Below are 20,295 nucleotides of genomic sequence, written 5' to 3'. Positions count from 1 at the left end.
GAAGGTAAACGGCTTTTCCGTGTGCTGCTCTGGTTCGCCAGAAGCGGCTTAGTCATGCTGGCCACATGACCCGGAAGCTGTACGCCGGCTCCCTCGGCCAGTAAAGCGAGATGAGCGCCGCAACCCCAAGTCGGCCACGACTCGACCTAATGGTCAGGGGTCCCTTTACCTATGCCCATGGCCTAGCTCAGTGACCTGATAAGAAAGCAAATGTTCTGCCCTCTAGCATTCAGATCATTCATTTGATGAGCAGGGACCAGTAATAGCTCCTTTTAAGCTGATCTGTACAGCTCAGCTGAGGAGGGTGAACGCAGCACCCAAACCAAAACTGGTTTGCCACCCTTGAGCTAAAGGAGCACCCAGGGCACATGCATGATGGCCAGGGAAATATTCCACAGAAGTGAAAATAAATAGAAACAGCAATGTGGATGTTAAAGATATTAGCAGGGCCGTCTTACCAATAGGCACTAGGGGTGCAGGGCACCCGGGCACCGGGCTCTCAGGGGTGCTAGGCTGAGAGTCCGGGGCCCAAGAGTTGAGTCCGGGGAAGAGCCTGCCTGTTGGTCAGAGCGCCACAGCGGGCGGCTCTGTGTCATGAGTTTGGGGGCAACTGAGCCAGTCAGACACTGAGGCAGCTGGCTGGCGCCACCCTCCTGCGCGCCTGGGACTGGGCAACCTGGGAAGCGTCAGGGCAGATCTTTGCACCCCGGCGCCACATATGCTTAAGACAGCCCTGGATATTAGAACTGGAATGAATACCATTTGGACACGTAGCCCCAAAACTGCAAACCTAGCTCTGGCAATTCCGAGAAGCTTCTGACTTGTTTTTCCTGAGACACCAGCATGCTAACCCATGGCATGATTAGTGATGCTAGGGTGTGGCAATCACCCTTAAGATTAAAACTGAATGCAGAAATGTGGGCAGGTGAGAGCAAGAACATTACAGAAACATAGTTCCTGTTGCTGCTGCTGTGTAGGGATTCAAAGGAAACATATCCACTGGATATGTTTGGCTCCTAAATGATGTCTAACAAACTATTCTGAGGAGGAGGAGGCTACAATGGTAGAAAGAAAATATGACTAGGTTATAAAATTACTGTACAAAACTTCAGGGAGGCAGTTTATAAATCTGCAAAATTAATAATAAACAAAGCAAACTGTATTAACATCGAGGTATTACAGCATGTGTAGGTAGATTTGCATGCCCACTGGCCTAGCTATGGAGCAGACTGAGGCCTGCATTTCTGCTGGTTCCTGGTTCAGCAGATGAGAGGCAGGGGGATATTATAGTAGTGCACACTAGCATGGCAATATGCCATACACTGGACCACTTTTGGCACACTTGCTAAAGAGGTTTGTTCTCTTTCCAGTGGGAAAGCTCCAGAACAATACAGAAATGGAGATTGCTCACAGGGTTCTGTGGCAGGTCCAGAAAGCTGTCCACGCATAAAATTAAAAAGTTAAACCAGCGACACCTCTCCTTCAATAGGGGAGAGAACATGTTTGTCTAGGAACGAGGAAGAAGCGCCTCTTCAGCAACGTGGCGCATGTGATTCATCCACTTTTTCACAAACATTGTCAGAAGTAGCACTGTGGAGCTGTAAAGTTGCACTTCAGCAAGACAGATTTAGAGCTATCAAAGAGCGACTCCGGAAAGGTGGGGGGAGCTTTGAGGGAGGAAAGGGGAGGCTGTAGCAGAAGAGGAAGTTATGAGCAACAGCCCATTTCGAAGGACGCTTACTTCAGCCCAAGTCCCACTGAACTCAAAGGAAGTTCCCTGCGCGCAAGTGAGCGATGGCGCTTAGCAGCCACGCAGTCCGATCCTGTGCGTATTTACGCAGAGCTCCCGCTTAGCTCCGCTGGGGCCCCCTTCCAAATAAGAGCGCAGACAGACTTTATGGGGTAAAAGATGTCCCTCTTCACCCGTTTTACAAGGGATACAAAAGCTATGGGGCATTGTGTTCCTCGGCACACCCACCCACCGCGTTTCATGTCCTATTTAGCCCGACGAAGAATTCTGAAGAACTCAAAAGCTTGCTCGCTGTTTTTAGATGGTTGAGGCCAAGCCATTGCCCACTTTGTGTAACAAGCCATACTAGGGAAGAAACTTGCGAACCCAGCGCGCTAGCTGTTTATTATCCTGGGGAAAGTTCCGCTACGTTTAATCCAAAGGAAAGAAAAAAGGGATGGTATAAAAGGGAAAGGAGAGGCGCATGCGAATCCGCGCCCGGGTTGAGAAGAGGCTTCCAAAAGAAGGACGGGCCGTCGAGGAGGCAGGAACAGGAAAGGGGGGGTAGAAAGTGAGGGGCTGGGAGGAAGAGCCAGGGAAGCGCGTGGGGTTCAGGAGGAGAGAGGCTAAGGAGATGGAGGGGGAGACCCGCGACGGCAGCGTGGTGGGCCAAGGGCCGTCGGGGCTGGCGAAGGAGAGGGTGGGTGGGGGGAACACGAGGACGCCAGCTGGAGAGCGAGAGGCCGGCCGAGCCCGGGACTTACCCAGATGCGGAGAAAGCTCGGGGCAAGAAGCGTCCGGCTTGGAGGCATTGGGCGCCGGGGCTGCGGGGTCCCTCCGGGAGGGCGCCGGGCCGCGGGGCGCCGCCGCTTCCAGGCTCCACTGGAAGCTGAGCGTGCTGCCGGCCAAGCAGTAGAGGACGACGGCCAGGAGGTGGAGGACGCAGAAGATGACCAGCAGGCGGCAAGCCTTCTGCAGCGAGGCGCCGGGCAGCTCCTTCATGGTGCGCGCCGTCAGTGCTGCTCCGAGCGCGGCATCCGAGGGCGCAGCATCGCGGCGCGCTCGGCAGGCCGGGGAAGCGACGGCACCGCTACAAAGGCGCCCAGGCGCTCCGCAGCCGCCTGCCTGCCTGCCCGGCGCGGAGGGGTGGGGAATTGTGATGTCAGGCTGGGACTCCGCCTTTCCCCGCGGCGGAGGGGCGGTGGCTCCGGTTGGGGAGCTCCTCCTCCTCCTCCTGGAGGTAATGTGACGGCGGGTAACCCCGGACTTGGAGCCCTTGCTTTGCCAAGTCTCCCGGAGGTTGCGAGGAGACCCCTGCGCCACGCTCACCCTGAAAGCAAACCCGCATTGAACCTCCCTAAGCCGGACGGCTGACTTTGGTGGATTCCCCCCCCCAAAAAAATATTTTTTATTACTTTTCACAACATTATAAACAAACAAACATAAATCATTTGTTGTTGTTGTTTAGTCATTTAGTCGTGTCCGACTCTTCGTGACCCCCTGGACCACAGCACGCCGGGCACTCCTGTCTTCCACTGCCTCCCGCAGTTTGGTCAAACTCATGCTGGTAGCTTAAAGAACACTGTTCCACCATCTCGTCCTCTGTCGTCCCCTTCTCCTTGTGCCCTCCATCTTTCCCAACATCAGGGTCTTTTCCAGGGAGTCTTCTCTTCTCATGAGGTGGCCAAAGTATTGGAGCCTCAGCTTCAGGATCTGTCCTTCCAGTGAGCACTCAGGGCTGATTTCCTTAAGAGTGGAGAGGTTTGATCTTCTTGCAGTCCATGGGACTCTCAAGAGTCTCCTCCAGCACCATAATTCAAAAGCATCAATTCTTCGGCGATCAGCCTTCTTTATGGTTCAGAACATAAATCATAGCCTTATTAAAAATTACACTTATTAACATTGTTAAGTGACTTCCTCGCTTCCCCTTGGTTGAATTTCATTGCATGTCCTTTTAACGGTTTTCCAAATCACAGTTCTTATAAAATTTAACTTAAACATTAACATCCTTAGATCTTCACATTATTAAATTAAACATATTAATTCATCACTTAACTTAAATAAAATCCTAAGCCAATTAAGTATCTGCAAGCTGTTTTCAGTTAGTTTAGCTTGACATAATTAACTCAGTAATCATTAAATTTAATCCACTCTTCCTGATACTCCTCCTCCTTCTGGTTGCGGACTCTTCCGGTTAGGTCAACTAGCTCCGAAAAATCCATCATCTTCATCTGCCATTCTTCTATCGTTGGTAATTCTTGGGTTTTCCACTTTTTAGCTAACAAAATACGAGCAGCAGTTGTGGCATACAAAAATAATATAACATCTTTCTTGGGCAGACTTTGGAGGATTTGGCCGCGTTCTCACAACCTATTCACGCGCTCTTCGTGTACACGCGCTCACCCGGCTTATCTAGCGTGCCCCCTGGCGGCGACTTTGCATGCGCGCTGGCAGGCAGATCCGGTGCTAAATCCTCACTCGCGTACTGGTTGCTGCCTGCTTGTTGTGGGTTTGCGACAAGCACGTGCAAATGAACGAGGTGGGTAGACTGAGGCAGTCTTGTTCTCGGTTTTAGTACTGTGAACTGTAGGACAGAGGGCATCTTTTTGAATGTTGTCCCCGGTTAAGTAATGAACATTCAAGCTCCATGCACGCAGTAAGCCAGAATATCAGGGAGGGGACTGTGCTAAACCTTTCTCGTTGGTGCCTTTGTTTTCTACCAGGAAGGACTTTAGTTTTTTAAGGGCAAGGCCCTCAGAGAGATGGCTGGCACCCAGGTGTCAGAAAATGAGTGGCAACACCTCAAATCTGCCATTTTTCCTGCACCTCCAGTCATTGCAATTTTAATAATTTCATAGCTATCCTATGACAAACTAGTGCTTTTCAGTGGAAAGGAAGCCTCCTGTCATCTCTCAATTCCTGGAAACTGCACAATATTTCTGCATGTCATTATTGAACAGGCCTTCTTCTTTTCTAAACTTGTGTTTCTTAGTATCTTTGCATTCACTTACATAGATACCTTGTTAGTTTTATTTCCTAATTTCTTGTAACAAAAACTCCAAAGTGGCCTCTTTATTATCTCAATTCAAGGTCCCATGTTGTTGCTGTTCTCCCACCTGCCTGCCTGCCCACCCTCCTGTGAGTTCAGGCCAAAGGCTTATCTAGTCCAGCATTATAGGCTCTGGCTGGTATTCAGAAGTACAGTACAGGAGAGACAAAAGCTCAGTTGGTTAGAGCATGGAGCTGATAACAACAAGGTTGCAGGTTCCATCCCCTTATGGGACAACTGCACATTCCTTCATTGCAGAGACTTAAGTGATCTTTGGGGTCCCTTCCAACTCTTTGATTCTATGAATTCTAAGACTTTAAAGGGAAAGTTGCAGTGTATCCCCACCCCTTCCTGGATCCCTCTTCATCTAGTGCATGGGTAGGCAAACTAAGGCCTCCGGCCCAATCGCCTTCTAAATCCAGTTCACGGATGGTCCGGGAATTGGCATGTTTTTACATGAGTGTCCTTTTATTTGAAATGCATCTCTGGGTTATTTGTGGGCCATAGGAATTCATTCTTTTTTTCCCTTTTCAAAATATAGTCCGGCCCCCCCACAAGGTCTGAGGGACAGTGGACTGGCCCCCTGCTGAAAAAGTTTGCGGAACCCTGAGATTCTAGCACAAGGAGTGAACAGTCACTTTCCAAAAAAACCTAACATAGGCTGTTTAGAAGTTGAGTAGGTCATTTCTTTCTTCTCTCTCCTCTTCCTCCACTGCATTGCAGGGGGTTGGACTAGATGACCCTCAGGTCCCTTCCAACTCTACAATTCTATGATTCGACATTCTGAGCATCCTGGAAGCTCACAGGCCCTTGTCAGTCCATTTCTTGATTTTAGTTTTATTTACAACCATATATGTCTGGGTACCTTCAGAATTTTGTTTTTTTAAATATAACCCTCTTTTGCTTCCAGTTCCAGTCACCCTTGTCCATCATTAGAGAGATTTAGGATGACTCATGGTGCAATCCTATCCTCTGGGTGAACTGTCTCGTTGCAGCCTAGGATCAGAACAGTGTTGGATTTAGGGTGGCGTGGGCAGCTCCCCTGCACAGGGCGCTGAGGGGGCTCAAAATTGAGAAGAGCCATAATCGAGAAGGTGCATTTGGGGACGCCAAATTTTGGCCTTGCACAGGGTGCCATATTACAAAAGATGAACAAAGTCCACCCCTGATTAGACCCAAAATCTCCCTGTGCCAGCGGATCACGGTGACACTCATGCAGCGAGGACATTGTACAGGAGGCACAGTGCCGAAGCTCTTACGCAGTCTGTTTGACCTCCTCCTAAAATAAATTCGCAAGCAGCTGACACTGACACTGACACACACACACACCCCATTCTAGGAGGAGGAAGTTATGTGTCCAGGGTAACGGGAGCAAAGCATTTGGGTTTATTGCAAAGAGTAGCCCCTATATTTGTTGGATCAGCAAGTTCAGGTTTGAGCTTTTAAAGACCTCTTGTGTGAATATAATCCGGAGCCAGAGATTTGTTAATTTTTAACTTGTCAAGAAGTCCTGGAGCTTCATCTCTTGTCAATACTATTTTCCTAAGTTCTGCAGACTCCTTTACTGAAAATGTTGGTTCAAGCCCAAGTATTTGCAGCGGTGAGTGACGCAGAGGATAAATTCAGCTGCAACTCATTTTTCTTAGAAGACGGCTATGCAGATTGTGAGTTCCGTTCCAAATACATCTGCTTTTAAAGCAGCAGGATCTGGGTTGCAGCTGAACTTTGAAAAATAAGATTATGCATGGCAAAGTGTTCCAACAAACAAAGACTGTGGTCTAAGCTCAGGTATTTTAATCAGTCACACCTTATTTTCTGGGGTAGCTTAGCCTCCTGAAATTAGGTGTAATTAATGCACAGGAGTTGACTGACCAGCCCGCCCAGATTCTCCTGGGTTCTTCATTTCCTGCAGAGAATGTGAGATGGGTGGGGTATTGCACCTTTGAATGAAAATGAAAGCAAGCTCAGTTCACACCCTAATGAACTAATGGCATTTCCAGATGACCTGTTTATTGAGAGTTCATCCTAATTTGTTTGCAAAGAAGTTAGATAATGTTGCATCAAAACAATCCCCCCCCCATCCTTTCTAGTCACTTTCCTTCTTGCAAAAAAAAAAAAAAAGTCTGGAGCTTTTTTTGGGGGGGGGGGAGGTAAAGTAGGTTTGTGGCACAATCTAAATTGAATCCTACTCCAGAATAGCAGCAGACTGGAAGTGCCCCAAATTAACCATTTAAACTGACATATGGTGCAGGAACAGTACACACAGGTGAGTTTCCTGAATAATTTAAAAAATCATTTTAAGCAGGGATTATATTGTGCAGACTCCAATACTTTAGCCACCTCATGAGAATAGAAGACTCCCTGGAAAAGACCCTGATGTTGGGAAAGATGGAGGGCACAACGAGAAGGGGACGACAGAGGACGAGATGGTTGGACAGTGTTCTCGAAGTTACAAACACGAGTCTGACCAAACTGCGGGAGGCACTGGAAGACAGGAGTGCCTGGCGTGCTCCGGTCCATGGGGTCGTGAAGAGTCAGACACAACTAAACGACTAAACAACAACAATATTGTGCAGGCCAGGCCAGAGGAAGAATGAAGCATTTGGTGGCCAAGGACCACATAGGGACACGGCTTGTTGAAGCAGCCTGCACAGAAAGTTGCTTACCTCTAGTCTACTCTAGGAGTATATAATGGGGCAGGCTCGTGGGCTCAGCCACCAGGATTTGAGTCACATCTGTTGCTGGTTTGTCTCTGGAGACAATGGAGTATGCCTCCAGGGGTGAACTCAAACTGTTGTGTTAGCAGCACCAAAGTGACCTCTCTGGGGCTCAAGCCTGAGCAGTGTGTATGGAGGTCCTGGGCTTCGCTGATGTGGTCCAAAGGAAAGCAGAGCCAGTGGCGTAGCGTGGGGGGTGCAGGGGGGGCCGGCCGCACCGGGCGCAACATCTGGGGGGGTGCGCTCGCACTCGCAGCTCTCTGCCCCTACTAAAATCCACGGGTTAGGGGGCGCAAATTACTTGCCTTGCCCCGGGTGCTGACAACCCACGCTACGCCACTGAGCAGAGCAATATGTTTGGCACCATCTTGGCAGTTGGAGTTGCAGGAAGGAGATATACAAGGTGCCTTCCAACATCTTAGGGACTCCACTCGGGATTTGTGTAAGGTTTACTCCTTAGCCTTTTCTTCTCCCGAAGATATCTCCAAAGGCAATGGACGTTTAGGATCAGAGTTTTCCTTCTCCTAGGTGGGCTACCTTCCCAGGTTGACAATCCCCATCTGCCTCTCACTTCCCTCTATGGCACGTGCAGAAACTGCCTTCTTGACCATTGGACCCACTATTGGTCTTGTCCGCTCAATCCATCAGTGCCTGTCTTCGAATGCAGGCCAAGTCCCTAACTCATGGAGGGTTTGAGATCCATTGGCTTCCCTCACCTGGTTTAGCTGGCCAGTCAAAACCATTTCCTAGGGTGTGGACTCTCATATGCTGACAGTTTCTAGGAGCCATGGATAAGAGCTGCGTGCAGGATGGGGACCAAGGGTAGACAAACTACCCCATAAAGAGCTCAACATGTCCCGTAACACTCCATATACCTCACTTATGCATATAGATAATAAAAACAAGCAGGTATAAAAGCAAACACTAAACTACTGCTACGTAATCCAACAAGGAATACAAATCTTGTGAAGTTCCCAAGTACAGTGGTACCTCGGGTTAAGAACTTAATTCGTTCTGGAGGTCTGTTTTTAACCTAAAACTGTTCTTAACCTGAGGTACCACTTTAGCTAACGCTGCTGCTGCTGCACTGTCACCGCACGATTTCTGTTCTCATTCTGAAGCAAATTTCTTAACCCGAGGTACTATTTCTGGGTTGGCGGAGTCTGTAACCTGAAGCGTCTGTAACCTGAAGCATCTGTAACTTGAAGCGTCTGTACCCTGAGGTACCACTGTAACGTATATGGGTCTGTATTGTCTCGTACCTTCTTATACCAATAAAGAATGATACCATAGTCATTTCCAAACCAGATAAAAAAGACATCATATTTCAGCAGCATGAAATACAACTTTAAGCTCACATCCCATCCATGCAACCCAGCAGAACATAAGGCGGCCTTTGCCCAGCCAGCTGGCCTGCAAATGTTCTGGGCCACAGCTCTCATCTGTCCCAGCAAGCACAGCTGGGCTGGCCACCAGGTTAGCAGATGGCTGGCAGAAGTCATCCATGAAGTATGACTGTGTACCTAATTCCAAAGACTCTGCAGACAAAGGCTAGCAGCGCTTCCTGAACTGATTATATATGTGTCCATTGCAATGACATGGTACAATCATCTTTGTACACAATCTGACAGATTCAATCACTAAAGTATTGTCTCTTAAGCAGAGTCTGTATATTATCTTGATTCTAATGAATCACAGTCTCTGTTTTGCCTTTGGGGAATATCTTTTTATAAAATTGTCGTTAGTGTGTGCACGCACACTCTCACACAACAAAGTTCTCCAGATTGTGGTCTCCTCCCGTGGCCTCTAGAAATTGAGTCTGTGAGTGGGGGCTATTGGAGTGTTTGCTAAAAGATGATGCCTATTTCACAACAGGGATGCGGGTGGCGCTGCGGGTTAAAGCACAGAGCCTAGGGCTTGCTGATCAGAAGGTCGGCGGTTCAAATCCCCGCGACGGGGTGAGCTCCTGTTGCTTGGTCCCTGCGCCTGCCAACCTACCAGTTTGAAAGCACGTCAAGTGCAAGTAGATAAATAGGTACCACTCCGGGGGGAAGGTAAACAGCGTTTCTGTGTGCTGCTCTGGTTCACCAGAAGTTGCTTGGTCATGCTGGCTGGCTTGGTCAGGGGTTAGGGTAAAGGTTAGGTAAAGGGACCCCTGACCGTTAGGTCCAGTCGCAGACGAGTCTGGGATTGCGGCGCTCATCTCGCTTTATTGGCCGAGGGAGCCGGCGTAAAGCTTCCGGGTCATGTAGCCGGCATGACTAAGCCGCTTCTGGTGAACCAGAGCAGCGCACGGAAACGCCGTTTACCTTCCCGCCGGAGCGGTACCTATTTATCTACTTGCACTTTGACGTGCTTTTGAACTGCTAGGTTGGCAGGAGCAGGGACCGAGCAACGGGAGCTCACCCCATCGCGGGGATTCAAACCGCCGACCTTCTGATTGCCAAGTCCTAGGCTCTGTGGTTTAACCCACAGCGCCACCCGTGTCCCTTCCCTTTACCTATTTCACAACAAATGAGTACAGTAGGCAAGAGACCATTCAGGAACGTATCATGTATGTGTGAGTGTAATTATTATTGTTGCTGCTGCTGTTACTGTTGTTGTTATTACATTTGTATACTGCCCTTCATCTGAAGATCTTGGAGAGGTTCACAGCATAAAAATACAAAATAAGAACACAAAATATATAAGAAGAACAAGAACAAAACAAACCCATACCCCAGTCCCATGAGGGGTTTCTCACAAGATGGTGTGAGAATAAGATTTTACAAATGCATAAGAACACCCCTACTCTCATCTGTAAAATGTCAGGAGATGGACAAAGCATCATGGGAGCATGTTTTTGTTTTTAAATCTTCCTGGGGCAGCTAGTGGGGGGAGAACTTGGGGCCATGTCGAAAGTGGCCCCAGATGCAAAGTGATCTGCAAGGGAATTGCAAGTGAAGTGTGAACTCTGAGAGCAACAATCATCCGGAAGGAAATTTCAACTCCCAGACAACAGCAGGTTAGTATAAGGAAGGGATGCTATATAATAAAATGCAAATAAATTTTGAGGCCACTTCTTCCTTCGCCCTGTGCTTCAAGTCTGAGGCAGACACATTTTATTCTTACAAAAGAATTGCTTTGAGGGTGTGTGGTGTTTTTTGTTTTTACAATCAAGTGGTAATAAATGTTATGAAATAAACAAATGTTTACTGTAAGTGATCTCTGAGTTCCAGCCCTTATGTAGCTAGAAGAGGACAATATCAGCAGGCTTGGAGTGAACTCCAGGATTTGCAGAAGTATAACAATTATTCAGGAGGAAAACCCTAAGGGGAAGGTACATCACTCTCCAAACTGCCCAGGGAGGTATATGCATGCCAAGGGAGCCCAGTGGACTGTGTTGATGACTGACTGTCAGGGACGGAAAAATACAGACTCCTGGACCTTGACAGCAGCACCCCACACTGCAACATTTTGTTACAGGCCCCACTACTTTCCACTAACTGCCCAATTGCATGGTTAATTGCACAGTACAGGTGTAGGGAACCTGTGGCTCTCCAGGTGTTGCTGAACAGCAACTCTTCCCAGCAAGCATAGCTGATGGCCAGGGGTCATGGGAGTTGTAGTTCAGCAAAGCCTGGAGTGCCAAAAGTTCCCCACCCAGAGCTTGGAAGCGAAATGGGACCACCAAAAAACAGCGGAGAGATTTCTGAATACTCAGGGTCTCCCTAGTGACACTAAAGCCGGCATCGGCAAACTCGGCCCTCCAGATGTTTTGGGACTACAACTCCCATTATCCCTAGCTAACAGGACCGGTGGTCAAGGATGAAGGGAACTGTAGTCTCAAAACATCTGGAGGGCCGAGTTTGCCTATGCCTGCACTAAAGTATACAAGCCTGAAAATGCTTATTAAACACACACACACACACACACACACACACACACATGAACAGCCCAAGAAACACCCACAGACTTATCAAATGTAAATGCCCCCTGAGCCTATAAGAGAAAGGTCTCAGTCTGCAATTCTGCAGTTACTTGACTGAGAGAAAATCACATTGAGCTTAGTGATTCTTGCTTCTGTAAAGCTTATGGTACCACAGCATAATGTAAAATCACTTATACAAGCTAATGTTTCCATGACACTTATAGAATATGTTTTCAGAATTACAAAGCCACATAAACTGCCTTCATTTATTTTGAAGAATAATGGATTGCTAGCTTCAGACCTGTGGTTTTAAGAGTTTAATAGAAATAGGGGAGGGAAGTATCTTGGGATTTATAGATTTATTTTTCAGTTGCTTCAGCACTATGATGTACCTGATGTATGGGAGCTTTCTCAGTTTCCTGACTCACAAACTGACCACAATTCATCCATCTGAGCTTTCTTGTATAACTGATATACACAATATACTTTAAAGCATATTCCCCCCCCTCAAAAACTGTGGGAACCGTAGTTCACCCTCAACGAGTTACAATTCCCACAAACCCTTAACTAACTACAGGACCCAGCGTTATCTGAAGGAAACAATATGCTTCAAATGTGTGTTAAGGGTATAATATGAAACCTCAGACAAGCAAACAGTCACAGAAAGATTCTACTCCGCAGCTTCCAATTATAAGGACAAACAAATTTTTTTAGCTAGTTGGTCACTGGTCCCTTTGCACAGCTTACCTGTTTCTGGCTGGGGAAAAAAAATACCCAAAGTAATTCATCTATCTCTCTAGAGTTTACTAGCCATAAATAACCTCCGGAGCTGAAGGAGACCTTTGCAAGTGTACCTTAATTGGTTATAAAAGCAATTAGGTCCACCTGCTCCTAGTGGAACTGCAACTCAGGGATCACTGCTGTTTTCTCATCATTCCTGAAGTTGTCACCTTGTTTCCTGGGGATGCGACTTTGCTTTTAACAGCTGCATGACAGGCATTAAGTTCTCCAGATTTTATCTCCAGGTAGCTGGAAGGTACAACAGCTGAACTTCTGCCTGTCAAGCCACTGTTTATGGAACAAAAGTCCCGATAGAAAAAAAAGCTGGCAGCACTAGCTAAGGCTGCCTTAAGGCAGCAAAATTTTAGCTCGCCCTTATTCTGCATTACAGAGCAACTTCTAAGCAGTGCCAATGGCAGGCTATTTTGCACTCTAGGCAAGGCTAACAACTTGCACTCCCACCCCAAATGCTAACTTCAATTTTCAAAAGCAGAAGTATTGTCAGAACAAATAAAAAGCACAAAACTTGACATAAATTGCAAATGTAAGTATAAATTGCAAACATAAGTAATACAAGAATCTTTGTTTATCTTTCTCAAATCCAAAAGGAAATGTTTTAGCACACAAATCATATCAAATATATAAGTATAAATTGCAAATATAAGGAATACAAGAATCTTTGTTTATCTTTCTCAAATCCAAAAGAAAACGTTTTAGCACACAAATCATATCAAATAATCCTGTGAATTGTGATGTTAAAATTTGTTGTTGTTGTTGTTGTTTAGTCATTTAGTTGAGTCTCAGAGAGGAGGGACTCTGCCATCTGGCAAGTTGAACCACTTCCGCTGACAGAACATTCAATAATAACACAACACTGAATTGCTCCCATAGGGTGTACACAATATCAAGAAGCACTTTTCAGACAAAAGATGTGCAATAGCTCTAGACCGTGTGGATTACAGGCAACTGCCTATTTGCATGGGGGTTGCATTCTGGGTCTTCGCGCCTGTTGGCAGACCCTGTTCCCCCCACTGCCTGCCCTGCTCTGCCCCCATCTTGTTCCACCCCCTTTTCGGGCCACTTCCAGGTCCACAGAGATGAGTGTGTGACGGTCACACCTCAATCGGATGCATGTAAAATAGTTGCTGCCTGTACATTTAAAACCACACACCAGCACCCAGACTCCATTGATTCTAGACTAAAATGTGTGTATGCAGAATCAAGTGTCTGGAGTGAGAAGCAACTGCTGTCCTTTTCAGCTGTGCCCCAGATTGCAGCCTGTTCATTTTGTTCCATAGAATTCAATGGGGGCCACTGAGTCCCAGGCATGGGCGTAGCCAGGTTTTATGTTGGGGGGTGTGTGTGGCGTTTGCCTCCTAGGTGGGTCATAAGTAAAGGGTTAAAATGGGTGTGATGTGATTGGCCAGTGAGAACGCAAGGGGGGAGTAAAAGTTAGAGTTGGAGGTTTTGAAAGTCAGTTGAGGTTTGGGAGTTGGGAGTTGGAGAAGTAAGAGGGAGGAATAGGCAGTGGGTTGGTCAAGTTGTATTGTGAGAGAGTGAGAGGAATTGTTAGGTTGAGTCGGATAGATAGTTGGGAATAATCAGTTTGGAGTTGTTAGGAACTAAGATTTAAGAAACTGACAAGAAAAATTAACTGAAACCATAAGCTTGTTCCTGCATTTAAAAATAAACTTGATTATTTGTTAATGTTAACAACTGTCTGGACTCCGTGTGTCCCCGTGAAATACGGGGTGGTGGCAGCGGAAAAAGCAATCGCAGTGGCAACACAGGGTCAATAGACCGTCAAACGTCCGGGGGCCCTGTGTGATCGCCACGGGGGGGGGGGAAGGCTTTTGTTAGGGAGGGCAGAACCTCAGTTAGTTATTTTTATTGATTTAGGGGGGGACCTGCCCCCTTGGCTAGGCCCATGGTCCCAAGCCAGCCCCTCTTCCCATAGCTTTTCCCTCAGCTCTTTTTCACCACGGTGGTCACTCGAGAGTGCGATGGGTTAATAAATGCCAAGAAGTGATGAGCATGCCTCCCCAGTCCAACATCTTCAGCAGCAATCCTAAAAACATGAAGGGGTAAGGCCCATAAAATATACCAGGTCTAATTTCTGAGTAAACACACATCTGTTTGCAGGTTTATTCCAGTGTGGGTCAAGATGAAATGGCGAGGGAGTCACCTTAATAATAAGATGATGAAAGGAACAGTGTGAAATACATTTATTTCCAGAATGTATGAATGTGGGAAGAAAATACTAATTCCTCACCAAAGCCCTGCAATCATTGCATGCTGAAAATGAAGACATTTACACCCACTGTATTAATGCTGCAAGGGACTTTTTTATGTGTCATTATGACAGGTGGTGGAGGGAGCGAGCCGCATTCCAGTGAGTGAGCCTGTCCCTGGCTATAGTACTGGTGTTAGCCCTCTCACTGGTCAAAGCTGAAGGAGTTAAGGGGCAGAGGGATTAGGAGAGAGACCCGGCTGGGGAAGATGAACAGGTTTGTAAACACAACTGAAACCAGTTTAGGTTACATTTTTTAAGTAAACAAAGGGATTTTACTCTACTGAAACATTACTGTTTACAACTTCAAAAAGAGGTACAAGTAATTTTCACCTGTGAGCTGATATATAGGTATTAATTACCGTATTTTTCGCCCTATAGGACACACTTTTTCCCTTCCCAAAATGAAGGGGAAATCTGTGTGCGTCATATGGGGCGAATACAGGCTTTCGCTGAAGCTTGGTGCGCACCGACCCCTCTTGCTCTCCAGGCTTCAGGAAGCTATCAGCAAGCCTGGGGAGCCCACGGGAGTTCCCGCAGGACTCCCTAGGCTGCAGATAGCAGCCTGCTGCCCGGCGCGCGGGCGCCCTGAAGCAGAGCCCTGAAGCAGACATTGGCCAGCCCCACAAGCTCGGGTGACAGCGGGGAGGCGCAGCACCGCCATCCCACTGTTCCTCAACCTGGTTTGGAGGCTGGCGCTGGGGAGAAGCACACTTCTCCCCAGTGCCAGCCCCACAAGCTCGGGGGACAGCGGGGAGGCGGAGCGCCGCCATACCGCTGTTCCCCGACCTGGTTTGGTTTCCCCAACCTGGTTTTGGGGGGGAAATAAAGGGGGGGAAATTTCCTTTATTTCCCCCCCAAAAAACTAGGTGCATCCTATGAGATCAAGCGTCCTATGGGACGAAAAATACGGTAGGTATCTGTCTAAAAAGTGTTAGCAGAGGCAATAATTTTGAAATCAAACGGAAACAGAAAGAAACTAGAAGACCAAAGAAGAATTAATCCTAATCAAAGAGGTACAGTCAATTGTGGACAAAAGATGGACTTCGAGAAAGTCCCCAAAAGAGAGCTTAGCTAAGCAAAATCTAAACAGAAAACTCAGAAAAATACCAAGATGAAGATTTTAAGGATAATCACCAAAACAAAAAAACCACATGACAACTGGAGAAGCCAAGAGAAAATGAAGGAATATGAGGGGGATAAATCAAGTTTTGCTTACTTTTCAAACAAACCAATCTTTGGATGTAAAAAGGAGCACATGAAAGCACATAGATGGATATGAAGTTTGCTTCAAGCACAGTGAAAAGACTGGTCTCGGCTAAGTTAGCCAGCTCAGGGGTCCATTTTTTCCTACACTTTGCTGACCCTTTAGCTTGACCGTTTATCTCTTGTTCTATGTCTGAGTTTTGGCCTGAGATGGAGAGAATCAGAGGGAGACGATCACACTCGGTTCTGTTATCAATTCTAAAATTTTGATTGATTTAAAGGTCTTCCTGTTTGTGAGACAATAGTCTACTGTGCTGGCTCCATTAATATTTATAAATGTAAACTCTCCTTCGCTGCTCAAAGGAAACACCCCATTTATAATCGTAAAGTAAAGACTTACCGTATCTGTAAAGAGGCCAGGCAAAAGCCAGCGTATGGTAGTTGGTTATGCAGTCTTTGGAGGACCTGTGAGTGGGGCTGGGGGGAGCATAAGGAGGAAGGACTATTTTCCTTGAGTTCCGTTAGCATACGGAATTTAGCTTCCAGGCAGTCGTCGTTTGGGCCTTTTCGGCAGTTCAGGTCTCCCATTATATAGAGTGGTGCATCAGGGCACTAATTTGGAGTATATTTTTTTTGGATATTGCCCCATGTACTCTCAATCTGTACTTGCAGTTTGTATGGCGGGATATAAGGTGAAACAAGAATGATACTTTGGGACCCAGAGTGCAAGATGATCCCCAGCACCAAGTGCTTTGAATCTTTAAACTCAGTAACCTGTGTTGTCAAGGAAGTGGATACCAGTATTACAAGGCCCTTCCTTGGACGTCCTTTCTCATACAGTTTAGTGGCCTTAATTTCGTGGGCAAAGTAACCCTCCAGGACTATATTGAAAGTTGTCCAGGTTTCTTGCAACATTATCACATTGAAACGTGTTATATACTCTTGAAATGACTCATCCCCTACTTTGTTGGCCCAACCTGCTATGTTCCATGAGATAATATTTAGGCTACTCTCGTCCCCGGCGATTTGGCTTCATTGTGGAGGGCAGATTGTAGTCAGCTCTCCCTCTGTCTCAGTTATAACACAACCATTCTTGAGGTGTTTGAAGTGTTGTTCTTTCTGGGGTTGTTTGACAGACTTGTCCAGATTGCCAGCGATCAGCAGTAGTGTTCAATTGTTTGTGGCTTTCGGGAGATCGGAGTCAAAAGTAATTAAGTCTGTCTCTGGCAGTCTTGGTGTAATGCTTTCCTCAGGTGGGGCAACGCCTGGCAATGGATGATCTGTTTTCTGTGAAGATGGTGAGTGGTGGATTTCAAGATCTACCAAAGTCTTGGTGGAAGAACTGATTTTTGACACAGCTGAGTTGGGCAACCATTCTTTGTGTGCTTTGCCATTAAACTCAGAAGGTTTTCTGTCCTGGGGGATGTTTCGGCCAAATTCTCCACCCGGAACCTGCCTTAGTGGCACTGGGGTTTGTGCCTTAAACCTTTGGCAAATGCCCGCTGATGATGAGGGCTTGGATTGATTGGAGTCAGTCCGACTGCAGAGAAGATTCGGCAGTAAAGGCTTTAATTCTGTGTCTTTAAAAACATGCCTCAAGATAATTTTATAATCCTGTAGGCAGGTCTTGTATAGTTTTGGAATAACTGAATCAGAGAATGATAATAAAAGTCTAGAATGCTGAGAGTCCGATGAAAGCAGGTTTACCGTGGTAAGATTGTCGCGCTGGATGTTTAGCAACAGTTTGAAATTTCGCTTTGCACTTGCGATTGAATTCCAGAAAGGGAGCAGACCGTTAAAAGGGTAACCATCGAGAACTACTTGAGAGCTTTGCAGGATTAGTTTGCTGTTTTCATGTTTGTTATTCTTTCTGTAAAAGGTTTTACGGGTTCTGGCACAAGAACAGCTACACCCCTGAGTTTGAAGATCTTGTTAAGAGCGCTGTGGCCAGACTCTTGGGTGGCAATAGGACTGTTCCGGGTTGCCAACAGCGCCAACTCAGCCAGGAGGGACACTACCTTTTCTAATTTGAGGTTAATTTCCTCTACCATTTTTGCTGTTAACAAACAGTGGTCTGCAAGTACAGTACTTCAGCTGTACTTCGGAGGTGGTACACCCTCAGTTGTTTTGTTTGTTTGTTTTAAATCTCATTTTCTGTAAGATTGGTGGAAGGTGACTGGGGACAAACTGGTGATTCTAGATGTCTCTGTTCTGCCCTACTAGATTAATGGCTCATCCAGCTTCAATTAAAATGGCGGTCAAAATGGTATTCCATGACTGAAAGACATTTAGGTGAGTATCCCTTGGTTGGCCAGGGAGAAAATCTCTGTTGTGTTCCGTCTGCAACTCATTGTGCTAAGACTCTTTCAGGTTGCAGTGAGTGAGTTGTAAGAAGAGGGCCTATTCTGTGTCACCACAATGAGGCTCACCTGCAGGTAGGAGACCACTTCTTCTTTTCTTCTAGCCCTTCTCTCCTTTTGTTCCAGCTCGTCTTTCCTTCAGGTTTCTCAGAGTATCCCTTGCATGGCTAGGGGGAAATCTCTATTGTGTTCCATCTGCAACTCATTGTGCTAAGACTCTTTCAGGTTGGGGTGACGGAGTCGTCAGAAGAGGCCCTATTCCATGTCATCACGATGAGGCTCACCTTCAGGTAGGAGAAGACTTCTTTTCTTCCAGCTCTTCTTTCCTTCAGGCTTTGCAGAGTTGAGTGTACCTGAATTGAGAGTCGCCTACTCTTGGACTGTGCTGCTTTAGGTAAGTTCACATTGCACCACTCAGTGTTTTTTTCAATACATTATTTTTTTTTTTTGTATTGGTCTCTCCTTTTTCCCATTTTCTTTTCTGCTGGTCTCTTCACAGGTCTCTCCAAAGATCCTGCAACACTCAAATGAAGACAGCTCTTCCAGCTGCGTCCCTGAAGTCATGGTGGTAAGAAAAGCTTTTGGGTTTTGTTTTGTTTTTAATTTCATTTTCTGTTCCATCTGCGACTCATTGTGCTAAGGTTCTTTCAGGTTGGGGTGACTGAGTCATCAGAAGAGGCCCTATTCCGTGTCATCACGATGAGGCTCACCTGCAGGTAGGAGAAGACTTCTTCTTTTCTTCCAGCTCTTCTTTCCTTCAGACTTCCCAGAGTTCACTGTTCTTGAAGTGAGAGTCACCAGCATTAGGACTGTGCTGCTTTAGGTAAGTTCACATTCTACCACTCAGTCGTCTGTTTTCAAAACAATGTCTTTGGTATTGGTCTCTCCTTTTCCTCATTTTCTTTTCTGCTGGTCTCTCCACAGGGCTCCCCAAAGAGCTCTTCTTAACGTCTTAAGGTTTTCTTTTTCCTGAGACAACATTCACAGAATGTTCTCTCAGGTTTTGCTTTTCCCCTTGTTGCATTGCTCAAAAAAAAAAGCAAAAGACACTGGTGGTTGGCGCTCCTGGTTCCCAGGACGGGGTTCAAATCCCTGCGGTGTCCATGCTTACTTCCAATGCAACTGCTAACACTCTCTACCCCTATCTCTCTATGTCTCTCTATGTCTCTCTATCCATCTCTATCTCTCTATGTCTCTCTATCCATCTCTATCTCTCTATGTCTCTCTATCCATCTCTATCTCTCTATCCCTCTCTGTCTCTCTCTCCCTCTCTCTCCCACACTGCCCAAATAATGATCCAGACATGTATCTATGCTTCTTGCACATGCAGGCTTTTCACAGCATCCACGCAGCATTGCTGGAATCAAAATGCCAGCCACTATCCTCCCCCCACCCCCAGCCATATAATCCAGATTTACATTTTGGGTGGGAAATCCAAAAAGTTACCGAAAACTGTGTCACCTGCCAATGATCAGTTTGCAATATTCAGCCCCCACCTGGAAGAACCCCGAGACTGAGAGGCAGCAGAATCAGGTGCCTGCTTAGCGTCAACATGCTCATCATTAACAAAGGGCAGTCTGCCTTGGCATTAGGATGTGGTTTAGGCATGTGGCTGTGAGAAAGTGTTTGCTTAGGAAGTGGCAACAGAAAGGTGGGGCTGCAAAGGATTTCAGAGAAGTAAGAAGATCTTCTGTTAGCCGAGGATTAGCCACAACTATTCAGGCACTTAGTTCACTCCCTGTGCTGTTATTTAGCTTAGGGGTTATCCCCACTGTTTTTTCCCCCGGCGCTAAAACCCGCTTTTCAGCAATAACGCAAAAAGCATTTCTAAATCAATTACATGCCACTGTGCTGCGTAACGTGCATTTGTCATTTCAAGGTTTTGGGGTTATCCCATTTCCCCCTGTCTCTTAACTCCTCCTCTGTGTCACTTCCATCCTCTACCAGGCCCCTGCATGTGGGGATTTGAACTGACAACCTTCTGATCAGCAAGCCCAAGAAGCTCAGTGGTTTAGACCACAGCGCCACCTGCGTCTTAAATATATAGTCTTATGAAACTGCAGGTTATTACAATAATCCTGCCAATGTTTTTATCTGTTTGCAATTTATCTGTAAATATTCAATTAACCATTTCCATTCTTTTATAAAAAGTTTGTTATCTTGATTTCTTATTCTTCTGGTAAGTTTTGCCATTCCTGCATATTCCATAAGTTTTTGTATCCATTCTCCCTTTGCTGGGACTTCTGCTTCTTTC

The 20,295-nt window shown here is 46.5% G+C and overlaps 1 protein-coding gene and 1 long non-coding RNA gene across 2 annotated transcripts in view; one reads left to right on the top strand and one right to left on the bottom strand.

Moving 5' to 3' along the window:
• The window catches only part of B4GALT1 (beta-1,4-galactosyltransferase 1), a 55,345-nt gene extending 52,498 nt beyond the window's left edge, over positions 1 to 2,847 (bottom strand). The window contains exon 1 of the mRNA XM_080987030.1: positions 2,494 to 2,847. Within this exon, the coding sequence (XP_080843156.1) occupies positions 2,494 to 2,731 (238 nt within the window). The 5' untranslated portion in view covers positions 2,732 to 2,847. The remainder of the gene's footprint in view (positions 1 to 2,493) is intronic.
• Positions 2,848 to 14,228: 11,381 nt separating this feature from the next.
• Positions 14,229 to 19,561, top strand: LOC308466652. The gene is made up of 3 exons (XR_013980927.1): positions 14,229 to 14,692; positions 17,905 to 18,609; positions 18,693 to 19,561. It is a non-coding gene; the product is annotated as an uncharacterized lncRNA (long non-coding RNA).
• The last annotated feature ends 734 nt before the right edge of the window (positions 19,562 to 20,295 follow it).

Source organism: Podarcis pityusensis (genome assembly GCF_964106645.2).
Source record: "Podarcis pityusensis genome assembly, chromosome: 17".
NCBI lineage: Eukaryota > Metazoa > Chordata > Lepidosauria > Squamata > Lacertidae > Podarcis > Podarcis pityusensis.
Note: the sequence above shows the minus strand (reverse complement) of the source record. Positions and strands in the feature narration are given on the sequence as shown.